This window comes from Diabrotica undecimpunctata, chromosome 2, assembly GCF_040954645.1.
Source record: "Diabrotica undecimpunctata isolate CICGRU chromosome 2, icDiaUnde3, whole genome shotgun sequence".
Classification (NCBI taxonomy): domain Eukaryota; kingdom Metazoa; phylum Arthropoda; class Insecta; order Coleoptera; family Chrysomelidae; genus Diabrotica; species Diabrotica undecimpunctata.
In genome coordinates this window covers 143,279,140-143,295,459 of record NC_092804.1, presented here as the reverse complement: position 1 = coordinate 143,295,459, position 16,320 = coordinate 143,279,140, and the positions used below count along the sequence as shown (strand labels likewise).

Genomic DNA, 16,320 nt, shown 5'->3' with positions numbered 1-16,320 from the left:
GAATTTATCTTCCCATAAAACCTAAATGACCAAAACGTATCTGTTATTCAACATACATATATAGGGATATGGAGAGGAAGGCAGAAATGAAGAAACCGTATTAAGCTAAACTAAAAATTACCATATGTATTCATAACAGTAAGCAATCCCCATGGTTTAACAGCAAAAGATGGCAAAATAGATATAACCCAGACCTCCTCTTTATAAGTGACAATATAGCCCATCAAAGTAACAAATCAGTATCTGCACTCATCCCTAATGCATAAATCCCAGTGCATCCCAGTCATCCGACCATGGAAAATAAAATATCGCTGAAGATATTTTAAAAAAACAGGCGCCTAGTTTTACGAAGCCATTAGACAAAAAATACATATAAGGCCTATGCCAAAATATGCCACAATTTAAGGAACATTACATTCTCTTTGAAAAAAACTCCTTCGGCCTTGAAACTATCGTAACAAATAATTAACAGCTTCTAAGTATTTACGTATTTACTTATTGACTACTACTATAGTGTATTTTTATGTATGAGAGAGTAATAAAACAATAAATTATGTATGCAAAACTGGTGACTCAATGAAAAACAGATATTTGTCAACAAGTTTACAGAAGTATATAGGAAAACAATTTTAAATTGAGTATGACCACCAGGTATAAAGGTTGGAGCAGAATAGAATACAATAGTTGTGAGGTTTACTAATCCCTAAATAAGGTTGCCAGTGTCGGAGTGATGGAGGTTAACAGGTACTAATGAATTTGCAAGAAATGTAAGATGTTTATTTTATTGGTTATATATAACCAATAAAAGTTTAATAAGTACCTACCTATTTGCAAAATAAAGTTTAATTCTTTGCCTATTTGCAAAATAACGTTTAATTCTTTAGATAAAATAAAACGTTTTATTTTATCTGAAATGAGTGCATTCCACGAAGTAAGGGTTTCAACAATCAAACATTTAATTCTTTAATTCCAGAAATCTACGACAGTAATTGACTAGATAATTACCTTCTAAACTTATTCCACAGAAAATGTGATAGTGGGTTTTTCCATTTTGTATATAGGAAGGTCCAAGTGGCGTATTCAAAATTCTTAACAGTTCACTAACAGTAGGTACTTCAGTTGCAAGGTGCAGTTTATTGTGTATACTAGTGTTATGGAAAATTTGGAAGTGCCTTGTAAACGCCGAAAAATTTGTCCTCTAACAGTTAATGAAAAAACATTAATATTTAATTGTTTTAAATCATTTACAGACAAACGTTTATGTGAAAGTGTTGATGAGACCGTTGAGTTAGTTAGCAGTACACTTGGTGTTGGGAAATCTACGATTTACAGAGTTATTAAAGAAGAGAAATGTGGTAGTTTTCAAATGCCACGTAATGCTCCAGGGAAACCAAAATTTCATTTTAAAGAAGGACTTCGACGGAAAGTGCATGAATTCTTCTTTAGACAAGAATTTCCATCATTGGATAAAGTTCTTGTCTCAGTTCGAGATGATAAGGATTACCCAGAAATGAGTCGAAGTACGTTATGGAAACTTTTAAAAGAAATAGGCTTCCGCTGGAAAAAGAATCCCAGAAAGTCTATTTTATTAGAAAGAAGCGATATTGTCATATGGAGAAGACATTTTTTAAGAACCATAAAGGAAATGAGAAACCAAAAAAGAAAAATATTTTATCTTGATGAAACATGGATCAACGAGGGTCATACACCAAATAAATTTTGGCAGGATGAAACTGTTACAAGTCAAAGGCACGCTTTTGTAAATAACTTATCTACTGGTTTAAACCCACCATCAGGAAAGGGACGCAGGCTGATAATAGTACACATTGGCAGTTCAGACGGTTTTGTTGAAGGTGGTTTATTAACTTTTGAATCAACTCGTACCGGTGACTACCATGAAGACATGAACGCTGATGTCTTTCAAGAATGGTTCGAACAAATGATAGATCTTCTTCCTAAGAACTGTGTAATAGTAATGGATAATGCAAGTTATCACTCCAGACTTATAGAAGGACTGCCCACAACCAAGTGGTTAAAAAAAGACTTGCAGAATTGGCTGAGTTCAAAAAATATTACGTACCATCCCGGATCTATAAGCAAGGAACTTTATTCGTTGTGTGCCCTTCATAAAGAAAAATTTAAAAAATACGAAATTGATGAAATTGCCAAAAATCGTGGAATGACAGTACTTAGATCCCCACCATATCATTGTGAGTTAAACCCGATTGAACTGGTATGGGCACAGATAAAGAGTGAAGTTTCAAGAAAAAATACCACTTTTAAAATTCATGATGTTAAACAGTTGTTTTTGGAGGCCGTAAATAATGTAAAACCTGAAAACTGGGAAAAGACAGTAAATCACACTATTAAAGAAGAGGAAAAAATGTGGAAGCTGGACAATATTACTGATAAAATGATCGAGCCAGTTATTATAAATCTTGGTTCTGAAAGTTCATCTTCTGAATCTGATTTGGATTTGTAACAAGTAGCTGTAAGTTTTATATTAATATTTTTATTCATCTATTTAACATACCTTAGACGGTTTTAAAAACTCTTTTTCTCTTTTGTAATTTTTAAAAATTAAAAAAAATGTGAATTTTTTAAAACCCTTTTTAATGTAGGCCAGTTAGTTCTAATATAGTGTGTGATAAAAGAGGTCACTTTTGTTTACATACACATAACACTTTATAACACTGAAATAATTCATTTATTTTTTACAATTATTCAAAGTAATTTTTCAATTAATCTTGAGCACGCCCATGGAGTGGTCGTAGCTACCAGTTAAAATTATGCTAATTACTCTCTCGTTCATAAAAATAAACTATATAAAATGGAAACAGTATAAAATTAATATCTGAGCTTCAGAACATCACCGTTCGCATCAGTAAACCTTAAGTTCAGATATATGTATATATATATATATATATATATATATATATATATATATATATATATATATGCACAATGTCAACCAATGCTACCAAAAAGACTGTATTAATCTTAAGGTATTTTTATGTTGCTGGTAACTTGTAAAGTTAAAACTGCTTCGATGCTCCAATGTTCTCCCTTTATGGTATAGTATACAGGTATGCACACTAAAAAAGTGTTTTTAACGGTGAAATTAATTAAAAAGATAAGTAATAAACCTGCAGTAGTATTTGCCATCATATTACGAAAGCTTGAATACCAGGACATGTAAAGAAAAGCCAAAAATACTAATAATACTAAGTATAAGGCAAAAATTCTTATATCAGACGCGGCCTCCTGCGAATGGGGGATACTTTCAAGATATTTGATTGAACATTAAAACTCTGCCGTGAAACAAAATCTAACACCTGGCAGTAGTTATAAAATGCATATCCATGAAAATGGAGATTAATAATTTATGTTTAGAGTCGTAGAAGCGGGCCCCTGTCATACAATTAGCCCAACAACAACAACAACTATATCTATATTTAAGAAAGGAGATAGAAAACGATGCGAAAACTACAGAGGAATAAGCGTAATATCATCAATAGGAAGATTATATGGGAAGATACTGCGAGAAAAGATAGAGCAAGCGATAAAAGGCAAAATCGGGGAGGATCAGGCAGGCTTCACGGCAGGAAGATCATGCATAGACCACATATACACACTGGAACAACTGTTGGAAAAGGAAAAAATAGAGATATACACTTGGCATTTGTGGACCTGAGAAAGGCGTATGACTCTGTACCAAGGTCAGAACTATGGGAGGCAATGTACAAATTAGAAATACAGACGGAGCTCATAGAAGCTACAAAAGCTCTGTATAAAGAAAATAAAGTGTCCATTAAAATGGGAACAAGAATCATAGGAGACTTCACCACAAGAAAAGGGCTCCTGCAGGGTTGTTCCACATCTCCAACCCTATTCAAAATATACTTAGAAAAAGCCTTCTAAATCAGGTAGTGATTGCACAAGACCAAGACGACCTCAGCTACATGATGAAGAAACTACAAGAAGAATATACCAAGACTGGCCTAGATATTAACCTCGCGAAAACAGAGTACCTATCTACAAGTGAAGAAGACATAGAAGATCTACAGATTGATGACAACGTAACAATCAAAGGAAAGGATAAATTCAAATACCTGGGGTTTATAATCACGAAAAAGGCAACAACAGAGGAAGAAATTACACAAAGATTAGGACAAACAAGAACAGCTATCCGACAACTTAACTCAGTATGGTGGGATAGACACCTAAATATGAAGACAAAAACGCAGATTTATAAAACATTAGTGCGAAGTATTATGACATATGGGGCTGAAAATTGGATCATAAACAAGAAAAACAGCAGTAAGACAGTATCAACAGAGATGGAATGCCTGCGAAGATGCTGCAGAGTAATAAGAATGGATAGGAGAAGTAATGACGAAATAAAGCAAAGAACATCAATAGATACAGACGTACTAACATATATAGAACAAAAAAGATTAAAGTGGTATGGACATGTAAAAAGAACTAGCGACAGCAGATGGATAAAGAGAATAACCGAATGGAGCCCCATAGGAAGGAGGAAAAGAGGACGACCCCGAAAATCCTGGAGGAACGAAGTAGACGACGCCATGAGTAAGAGAGGCCTAAACGATGGAGAATGGAACAACAGAGAGAGATGGAAACGGTTGAGCGAGGGAAGGCAGTGAATACTGTAGAATCCCTAAATATATATAACAATAACAACCACAAGTGAGCCAAACAACAACAAGAGCTCCACTATCTGATGGTGCTGCGTTGATACATTAACCGGTGCTTACTCAAGCGAGACAACCGAGGCAGTGCATGAAATGGCCTGTCTATAAACGAAAACATTTTGCACTTCTATTACAAGGTGACGAATCTCGGTCAGAAATGATCGGCTATTAACAACATCTGTATGCCGAATTTTGCAGGGAGTACTCAGAGATTCAAGTATCTGAACAGCGGATAGCAGATCAATACGGGGTAATTCTAAGAAATAATATTATCCCAGATACTAAACGCGATACCATCAGAAGCGAAGTCGAACGGTAGATACATAACCAAGAGCTAGTTGTAGATCACGTACCTAATGAAATACCTAATGAGCAGATTCTTGAGCCTCTCATACGCAGCAGAACAACAATGAGTTGCACAATAGCCTGGTAAGTAAAATGGCACATTCCGTACAAGAGTTTAATGGGGCAAACTCATTTAGCAGACCACCGCTACCAAAAATTAACTCTTGTAAGAAAGTAGGTACGTTGTTACAAATTGTGAACGCTGAAGTCCTACCATATCGTGGAAATGCATACATTAGAATATTTGCATATGCTAATTTACTATGCCAATGCCAATGCCAAATATCAATGCCAAGGGACGGTTATATTCGTTAGTTTCATTGATATTTGTAGACTTTAAAAAGGCGTTTGATACAGTGTAACTACCGTCCATCTTAAGAGCACTACAAGATTGCAGGGTCGACCACAGATATTGTAATATAGTTAAAAATATATATGAAAATGCCACAACAACCATAAGTCTACATTCAGCAACTAATAAAATAAAGATAAAAAGGGGAGTCAGGCAAGGTGATACCATGTCACCAAAGCTGTTCATTACCGTTCTTGAGTATGCATTTAAAAAACTAACATGGCAACAGAAAGGAATATCCATCGATGGAGAAAGATTAAACCATCTACGTTTTGCGGACGATATCGTGCTTCTGTCAGATAATCTGGGAGAGATCAAAGACATGCTCCTAGAACTGAATGACATACTACAAGAAACTGGGCTGGAGATAAATTTCGAGAAAACCAAAATGATGACCAATATGGTTCCCAGCGAAGAGATACAGATCAATAACAACAAGGTAGAATTAATCGATAAATACACATACTTGGGTCATGAAATTAGAATAACCAGAGACAACCAAACCTGCGAGTTAAATAGACGAATCACGTTGGGATGGGCGGCATATGGAAGGATGAGAGACATTTTTAAAACAAATACCCCAATTCACCTGAAAAGGAAGGCATTTAACCAATGCATTTTACCAGTCTTGACCTACGGAGCAGAGACCCTAACTTTAACGAAAGCTACTGCCGAAAAACTGAGGGTAACACAAAGGCGAATGGAGAGATCAATGCTGGGCCTGACCTTGAAAGATCGCGTGAGAAATGAGGAGATACGCCGACGAACTGGCGTAGACGATATTATACTGCGAATCAATAAACAAAAGTGGAGGTGGGCTGGACATGTTGCTAGAATGGAAGACGGAAGATGGACGAAGAGATTATTGGAGTGGAGACCAAGAGCCGACAAGCGAAGTCGAGGCAGACCACCCACCCGATAGACCGACGACCTAAGGAGAATAGAAACAAACTGGATTGCAGCAGCTAGAGATAGAGAGAACTGGAGACGTTTGGAGGATACCTATATTCAACAATGGATGTGAAAATGGGGCTGGATGATGATGATGATGAATTTACTATGCAGCGACAGCAATTGCTAATGGTGTGGGTATTAAGATCAGAACACAACTGGATACTAATATCAAAAGGACTGAAAACAGAACTACACCCTGGGAAAAACGATTACTGAGGAAAATTGAGTTATTGCGTAGGGATATTGGACAAATTACGGAATACATCTGACGAGTAAGAAGTTGAGCGGAATCCGAGCGGAAAATTGACCATAAACAAATAAAAACCGAACTAACTACTGAGTTTGTGTGAAGAGTATGACAGCTAAATCGGTCGTATCTTAATATTTAAAATCTGTTTAAGGCATTAAATACGTACGACTGTTCCGCGCTTAGCTACTCATTTGATATTATAAAGTGGTCAAAAGCGAATATAGAAAATATTCAGCGGAAATCTAGAGACATCTACTTTACATCGACCGATTTACGCAGTAGATGCCACATCACCGCTCAAACTGGGGAAACAAGAACTGCGCATAAACCATCTGACTAAGCAAGAAAAAATGCGCACCTGGATGAGTAAACCTCTGCATGGCGACATCTCAATGAAATCAGTCAAGAATATGTCAAAAATGCAGCGTCGAGCTATTGGTTGACATCAGGCAAGATGTTTCCTGAGATAGAGGATTTCCTACTTGCTACTCAGGATTAGGTTATTCCAACTAAAAATTACCTGAAATATATTATCAAAGACCCTCAGGTCCAAAACGAGAAATGCCGATATGGATGTCAAGTCAAGCCCAAGAAACATCTTACGGGGGACTACCAGGCGTTTGTCGAAACTGATTACAAAGAACGCCATAACTCAGTAGGAAATATTCTTCACCAAGATCTAACTAACAAACTGGGACTTCTCCAAACCGACCATCTTCCTTATTATCAATATATCCCTGACAGAATGCTTGAAAACGACAACTATAAACTTTACTGGGACCGCACTGTGCTCACAGAACAACCAGTGGCACATAATAGACCGGATCTCATACTAGTCAATAAACTTACTAGACAGATAACACTAATAGATGTAGAAATACCTAACAATAATAATCTGCATGTTAAATACAACGAAAAAATCGCCCAAGTACAGAGATCTGAAAATACAAAATAAGGAGATAACGGACAATGGAAAGTAGGTACTTAGACGATACCTATTATTCTCACTACTACTATTTATTCCGAAGAGCCTCTTAGAGAACATAAACCAGCTGGGTCTTAATGAACATCTCTATAAGACCATGCAAAACGCAGTACTGCTTTCAACATCTAGAAGCGTATGAAAATTTTTGGGAGATACTACTACGTACCAAGTCACCCAGAACTCGATAACAGGGAAAGAGTCCCACCAGAGCTTAATCCTTCCAATCCCAATCACAATGAGTGAATTTATCCCTTAGAGGGAGTGTGAGCCGTAAGGCTAAATCTGGAGGTCGAATACGAGAAAGGTGAAATGTGGAAAGACTAAAAATGTGCTAAAATTGATAACTTAGATGACTAGTTTGGATGCAGCAACGCAGAACTGTATAGATTGGTGGTATTCTTCAAGAGACTTGACTATGTCAAGAGGACCTTTTTTCCTTTAAGATATGTTTATTTTGAAGAATCATTTTCATTGATGTAAGCTGCTCTATATATTGTATTATCTATGTATGTCTTATGTTCGTAGGCAAATTTTTATATTTATTTGTGGTATCTTCTTTCTAATATTTTTAAATTAAAACTAGTCTACAGAAAATAATTAAAAATCATTGTATAGTAAATTTTATTGCACATTCGAATTTACAGATTCATTTTTACACACCTCACGCATCATATAAGTTTCCTTATTTGATGGTGTCAGATTGAAAAATTTAACTCCAAAGTTTCATCTTTATCAGTATAAAGAAGAACTGGAATAGACAAAGAAAACTTGAAAGCAAGGTATGAAACTAAAAAATACATTCGAAATACATCATTTATTATATAAAATAAAGTAAGTTGTAGCTGGGAAACAGTTAATATAAAAATATTAATAACAATTTTTTTGAAAAGCAACATATGTACCTCTACCGTAAGCTAAAAAAGTATAAATATATCAGAAATTAACAATGATAATCACACTTAAAATTAGGAATGTAGTCATGGAATTTTACTTCGTTACCACAGGCAAGTAGAATTTATGAGATTTCGTATCCCTTGTATGTTTAAATGGGCCTTTTGGCGTGTCCACCAGTCCAGCAGGGCATGGACCAATGTTTCTTGGAGAATATTCCTTTTTATATGAAGTCACGATATGTGTACTACTATCACCCAAGGTTATATTAGACACATTAGACCTTCTTGTTACACGTTCCACTTTTTGTATATTTTGTTGTTTAGTAAATTCTCCGTAGGACCTAGCTTCTGACTGTCCGTAAAAATGTCCACCCACTGAAAGATTATCCCTTCTTACAATCTTTTCTGGCCTTTCTATAACTTGATAAGTATTCTGTTGTTGAAGACTTCGTCTATTTAGGTTGTTAGATTCTTGATTAGATCGATGCATTGAACTTAAACTGTGTCTTTCTGTATTGACTACAGTTCTACCTTGATCGTGGATATTGCACACAGATTTGCGCATGTCTAGTGCTGAAGAACTAGTAGCATGAAGTGCTTCGGACGAGGTGTGAATACCTTTACGATGCAAAATTTGATTATTTATTTCCTCAGACGTAACAGAACTCTTTTTGTGATGAGAAGTTTTATTAGATACCTCTTTATTAGTTGTGGAGTGCGTATGATCTATTTGATTATTGAAAATCTGTGAAGATTTGTGAATATTCGTTTGATGGACATTAGTTTGAGACGAAGACTTTTGAATTTCGTTTACATTAGTCTGTTTTAAGTGACGTTCGGAATGCTGACTAGCTTCCTGCGCCCCTTTGGTTGTTACTGTTGTTGTTTTTATTGTCGTAGTAACATTGCCATTATTAAGCGTTTTTGTGTCAGTAGAAACATCAGTGTGTGACTTTTGAACAGTTTTAACGTCCTTTTTAGTCGCAGTATCGTCTTTTACAACATTGTTTATTTGGGTTGTATGTTTTTCTACTTTATTGATAACGTTATTATTTACAATATTATTAACAGTCTTTTTATCAACTTTTCTAATGTAAGTTTTATAATTACTTTGATTTGTCGTTTGCATGTTTGTGGTATCATTTCCCAGCATAATATGAGATTCCGTGTGTTTATTTTTATTAACTATATAGCGACTAGGAGATACTTTTACTGTTTTATCAAAACTATCATGTGTTGTGGTATGAGTCTCCATTTTTCCAGTACCCACTTTCAGATGATCTTCATGTTTCTTTATTTCTGCCCTCTCACCTCGTACTACTGTATATTGAGATTTCGCTATTGTAGTATCCTGGAATTCTCCAATCATCTTTAGGTTATCCTGCGGCTTTCTAACAGGAGCTCTTTCTCCTCTGGATGGTTTAAACTCATCTTTATTTCGGGGCGAACCAAAGAACTCACCTTCTGGTTTAAGATTATCTGGATGCTTTACAATGTCAGCTCTCTCCCCAGGGCCGTACTTGGGTGATGTAGGTTTTTCAAACTCTCCCTCGGGATGTAAATTATCTGGATGTCTAATTGGAGTCCTACGTTCACCAGGTCCAACCCTAGATGGAGTTGGTCTTTCAAACTGGCCCTCTGGTTTCAAATTATCTGCTGGTTTTTTAGGAGTAGACCTTTCAGCAGGTGACCAACCGGGTTTATCTGGTCTATCGAAGTCACCTTCTGGATGCAAGTTATCTTGATGTCTAATCGGTGTTCTCCTTTCTCCAGGTCCAATTTTAGAGGGTGTTGGCCTGTCAAAATCGCCCTCAGGCTTCAGATTATCTTGTGGTTTTCTTGGGGTAGGTCTCTCTCCTGGACTCCAATGGACTTTGTCGGGTCTTTCAAATGCACCTTCTGGACGAAGATTATCATCATGCCTTATGGGAGTACGCCGTTCACCAGGTCCAATTTTTGACGGTGTTGGCCTTTCAAAATCTCCTTCAGGTTTAAGATTATCTTGAGGTTTCTTGGGAGTAGGTCTCTCAACTGACTGATATTTAGGCTTATCAGGTCTTTCAAATTCTCCTTCTGGGCGTAAATTGTCCTCGTGTCGAATAATTTCTGTCTTTTGGAAACCAGTAGTATATTCATCTCGCTTTCTGTATTCATTAAACTCTCCAACCATTTTCAAATTATCTTCATGTTTTATAATTTCACATTTTTCTCCCCTAACTACTTTATAATCGTCTCTGGTACGCAAATCCGTAAATTCTCCTTCCACTTTCAAATTATCCTCGTGTTTGATGACTTGAGCACGATCAATAACAGTAATTTTATTATAATCATCTCTTCTACGAATATCCCACTGACCTTCCATTTTAAGATTATCTTCGTGTTTTATTATTTCATTTCGATCCGTTACAGTCAACTTCGAATAATCGTCTCGGCGCCTAATGTCCCATTCACCTTCCATTTTAAGATTATCTTCATGTTTAACGATTTCAACTCTATCTCCTCTGACTATTTTGTAATCGTCTCTTCTAGTAATTGTCATTTCACCTTCAGGTCTTAAATTATCGCCATGTTTTATTGGCTTTCTAATTTCGGCAGGACCAACTTCTATAATTTCGGGTCTCTCAAATTCTCCTTCAGGTCTTAAATTATCTTGGGGTTTCTTCTGTGTAGGTCTCTCTGCAGGTCTGTATTGCGTTTTTTCGGGAACTTGCATTTCTCCTTCTGGTTTAAGATTGTCTTCTGGCTTTTTGGGCGTAGGACGCTCAGCCGCTTTATATGTTGGTTTTTCAGGGCGTTCAAAGTCGCCTTCGGGACGTAAATTATCATCATGCTTGATAGGAGTTCTGCGTTCAGCGGGTCCAACTTTAGTTGGACTTGGTCTTTCAAAATCTCCTTCTGGTCGAAGATTATCTTCTGGTCGTTTCTGCTTCGGCCTCTCAGCCGGCACATATCCTGGCCTGTCAGGTCGCTCGAATTCACCTTCTGGACGTAAGTTGTCATCATGTTTAATTGGAGTCCTACGTTCTGCAGGCCCGATTTTAGTTGGCGTAGGCCTTTCAAAATCACCTTCAGGTCGAAGATTATCTTCTGGTCTTTTCTGCTTCGGCCGCTCAGCCGGCACATATCCCGGCCTGTCAGGTCGCTCGAATTCACCTTCTGGACGTAAGTTGTCATCATGTTTAATTGGAGTCCTACGTTCAGCAGGTCCGATTTTAGTTGGTGTAGGCCTTTCAAAATCACCTTCAGGTCGAAGATTATCTTCTGGTCGTTTCTGCTTCGGCCGCTTAGCCGGCACATATCCTGGCCTGTCAGGTCGCTCGAATTCACCTTCTGGACGTAAGTTGTCATCATGTTTAATTGGAGTCCTACGTTCAGCAGGTCCGATTTTAGTTGGTGTAGGCCTTTCAAAATCACCTTCAGGTCGAAGATTATCTTCTGGTCGTTTCTGCTTCGGCCGCTCAGCCGGCACATATCCTGGCCTGTCAGGTCGCTCGAATTCACCTTCTGGACGTAAGTTGTCATCATGTTTAATTGGAGTCCTACGTTCAGCAGGTCCGATTTTAGTTGGTGTAGGCCTTTCAAAATCACCTTCAGGTCGAAGATTATCTTCTGGTCGTTTCTGCTTCGGCCGCTCAGCCGGCACATATCCTGGCCTGTCAGGTCGCTCGAATTCACCTTCTGGACGTAAGTTGTCATCATGTTTAATTGGAGTCCTACGTTCAGCAGGACCGATTTTAGTTGGTGTAGGCCTTTCAAAATCACCTTCAGGCCGTAGATTATCTTCTGGTCGTTTCTGCTTCGGCCGTTCAGCTGGCACATATCCCGGCCTGTCAGGTCGCTCGAATTCACCTTCTGGACGTAAGTTGTCATCATGTTTAATGGGAGTCCTACGTTCAGCAGGTCCGATTTTAGTTGGTGTAGGCCTTTCAAAATCACCTTCAGGTCGAAGATTATCTTCTGGTCGTTTCTGCTTCGGCCGCTCAGCCGGCACATATCCTGGCCTGTCAGGTCGCTCGAATTCACCTTCTGGACGTAAGTTGTCATCATGTTTAATTGGAGTCCTACGTTCAGCAGGACCGATTTTAGTTGGTGTAGGCCTTTCAAAATCACCTTCAGGCCGTAGATTATCTTCTGGTCGTTTCTGCTTCGGCCGTTCAGCTGGCACATATCCCGGCCTGTCAGGTCGCTCGAATTCACCTTCTGGACGTAAGTTGTCATCATGTTTAATTGGAGTCCTACGTTCAGCAGGTCCGATTTTAGTTGGTGTAGGCCTTTCAAAATCACCTTCAGGTCGAAGATTATCTTCTGGTCTTTTCTGCTTCGGCCGCTCAGCCGGCACATATCCCGGTCTGTCAGGTCGCTCGAATTCACCTTCTGGACGTAAGTTGTCATCATGTTTAATTGGAGTCCTACGTTCAGCAGGTCCGATTTTAGTTGGTGTAGGCCTTTCAAAATCACCTTCTGGGCGAAGATTGTCTTCTGGGCGTTTTGAAGTGGGCCTTTCAGCAGGTCTATATTTTGATTTTTCGGGACGATCAAAGTCGCCTTCAGGACGCAAGTTGTCATCGTGTTTGATAGGTGTTCTACGTTCTGCTGGACCCACTTTAGTCGGACTTGGACGTTCAAATTCTCCTTCTGGTCTAAGATTGTCTTCAGGACGTTTTTGTTTAGGCCTTTCAGCTGGAACGTATTCTTGTTTATCTGGTCTTTCAAAATCTCCTTCAGGACGAAGATTATCTTCTGGTCGTCTTTGTGTTGGACGTTCTGCAGGTTTGTATTTGGGTTTTTCTGGGCGTTCAAAATCTCCTTCTGGGTGCAAATTATCATCATGTTTAATAGGAGTCCTACGCTCGGCTGGTCCTACTTTAGTAGGAGTGGGCCTTTCAAACTCTCCTTCTGGGCGAAGATTATCTTCTGGTCGTTTGGGACTTGGGCGGTCAGCCGGTCTATATTTAGCTTTTTCTGGTCGCTCAAAATCTCCTTCAGGGCGTAAGTTATCGTCATGTTTAATTGGAGTCCTCCGTTCAGCTGGTCCCACTTTAGTGGGAGTTGGGCGTTCAAATTCTCCTTCTGGTCTGAGATTGTCTTCAGGACGTTTTTGTTTTGGCCTCTCAGCTGGAACGTACTCGGGTTTATCGGGTCTCTCAAAGTCTCCTTCGGGCCGAAGATTATCTTCCGGACGCTTTTGTGTTGGACGTTCTGCAGGCCGGTATTTGGCTTTTTCTGGGCGCTCAAAGTCTCCTTCTGGACGTAAATTATCGCCATGTTTTATGGGAGTCCTACGTTCAGCTGGTCCTACTTTTGTTGGAGAAGGACGTTCAAATTCTCCCTCAGGTCTAAGATTATCTTCGGGACGCTTTTGCTTTGGCCTTTCAGCTGCTATGTATTCTGGTTTATCTGGACGTTCAAAGTCACCTTCAGGGCGGAGATTGTCTTCTGGTTTTCTTTGTGAAGGACGTTCAGCAGGCCTATATTTCGGCTTTTCTGGTCTTTCGAAATCACCCTCTGGTCTTAAATTGTCATCATGTTTAATGGGTGTTCTACGCTCTGCTGGTTTTACTTTAGTGGGGGTAGGCCTTTCAAAATCTCCTTCAGGCCTTAAATTATCTTCTGGTCGCTTTTGTCTCGGCCTTTCCCCTGGAACATATTCAGGTTTATCAGGTCGTTCGAAGTCGCCTTCTGGTCGTAGATTGTCTTCCGGCCGTCGTTGTGTTGGACGTTCTGCTGGTCTGTATTTGTGTTTTTCTGGTCTTTCAAAATCACCTTCTGGACGTAAATTATCATCGTGTTTAATTGGCGTTCTTCGTTCAGCAGGTCCAATTTTGGTATGTGTTGGTCTTTCAAATTCGCCCTCAGGCTTGAGATTATCCTCTGGGCGTTTTTGTTTGGGCCTTTCAGCGGGTACAAATTTTTCAGGTGTTCGTTTTTCAAAATCACCTTCTGGTTTAAGATTATCTCGAGGCCTCGTTGGAGTTGGTCTTTCAACTTGTTTAGGAATATAATCCTCTTTAGATTTTGGAGTACCATGGAAGGGTCCTTCAGGGCGTAAATTGTCACGGTGAATTATTACAGTCCTGTTGAAATCTGTAACGTCATAATTTTTATACACATCTTGACTCGTTGTTGTTACTTCGGTTGTTTGGGTTGAATAGAATTTTTCAACATCGTCTTTTGTCCATGTTCTTCGTCTAACTGGGGTCTGTCGAACTACTAGCTCACCTGTGAAGTCTGTCTTGTTTGTCGTAATATCTGAAAAATAAAATAAAACCATAAATGTAAACGTAGTCAACAATAGAAATCATTTAGACGTAGTGCATAAAGGTGAGAAGGTATGATAAATTTGAAGAATTTTAGAATAAAAACAACACTACAGTATACAATTGATAAATAAATAGATATTTATTAGAATTACACATCCTACTAAGTGGGTCCTTATTGCTTTTAAAATTTCTACAAAATTTAAATCAACAAAACTACACAAGCGAAGAAATTAAAATAGATTCCAAACCATTTTATAACAAAACATAAACAAATGTTCAAAAATTGACAACAGAAAGTTCTAAAACTGTAGAAAGAGGCAAAGAGTAGAACTGTAGAAAGAGAACTGTAGAAACAAGGATTATCGATACATCTAATACTATTACATTTAGCAGCAGAAAGATTAATTAAAATATTAAAATCTATAAAGCAAATGTTGAGCATAATAATATAAATAAAAACCTTCTCGAACATAATAAAACCAAATACCTAAGCTTTATAAAAGCAGTTAATACTACGAATATGGACTAATAATTAACAAAAAAAGCCAATTTGGGAAAAGTGGGAAAAAGTTGAAATACACAGAAAGATTATGCGATTAAGACTCATGTATCCCTTCAGAGGAAAAAAATAAAACACCAAGTAATATGAAACTACTAAAAGATGAAAATAAAAAGCTTAAGAAAACAACAATACAACCTTAGATCAGAATAAAATAATTAACTGGATACAATTCAGCAAAAAAGTAGAGAAAATCACTGTAGACAATAGAATTCCTTACGAAAAACAACAATAGACATAATGATTTTTTAAAATAGGAGAGGACCCGAATAACTGGTGGGAAATAAATTTACTATATACTACTAAAAAAAAATGGGAAAGAATAACATTCGAAGAGCAGCAAAGATACAGAACTCAGAATTCCAATCTTGCTCAGATGCAGCATTCATCGTAAGCAAATAAAAGGAAAATTCCTGACATATAACAATCCATCATTTATGTGCATAGATCTAACAAAAAATGTATTTAACCGACTAAAAATACAAGATGTCATACACTTACTGTATAGCAGATACATACCAGTTAACATGATAAAAACGGTAGAAAAAATATTTAAGGACAACAAAGTAATTACTACAATAGGGGTTGAATGAAATAATCAATTAAGATCGTGAAAGACATAAGACAAATTGGCTCTTTGAGTTCTTTTTTTGTTCCATTTGATCATTAATCTAATTATAAAAGAAATAAAAAACAAAGGATACAGAATTGGCATAACTGTACTGAAAACTATAATACTGATGATGCGTAAAGTTACACTATACTAAACAAGTGTTGACATACGGAGCAGAAACACTTACTTTAACAAAAGCCTCGGCTACCAAACCGAGGGTCACACAGGGAAGGTGACTAGCGTCATCGAAAGGATAGCCAGACTAAAATGGAGATGGGCAGGACACATAGCTAGAATGACGGATGGGCGATAGACAAAGAGGTTATTGGAATGGAGATCAAGGGAAGACAAGAGAAGAGCTGGTCGATCACCTACACGATGAGCTGACGATTTA

General features: G+C 37.8%; 1 protein-coding gene across 1 annotated transcript in view; it reads right to left on the bottom strand.

Moving 5' to 3' along the window:
• Window positions 1–8,205: 8,205 nt before the first annotated feature.
• Sdb (SAXO downstream of blistered) overlaps window positions 8,206–16,320 on the bottom strand; it is a 108,268-nt gene continuing 100,153 nt past the window's right edge. The window contains exon 5 of the mRNA XM_072523615.1: window positions 8,206–14,743. Within this exon, the coding sequence (XP_072379716.1) occupies window positions 8,589–14,743 (6,155 nt within the window). The 3' untranslated portion in view covers window positions 8,206–8,588. The remainder of the gene's footprint in view (window positions 14,744–16,320) is intronic.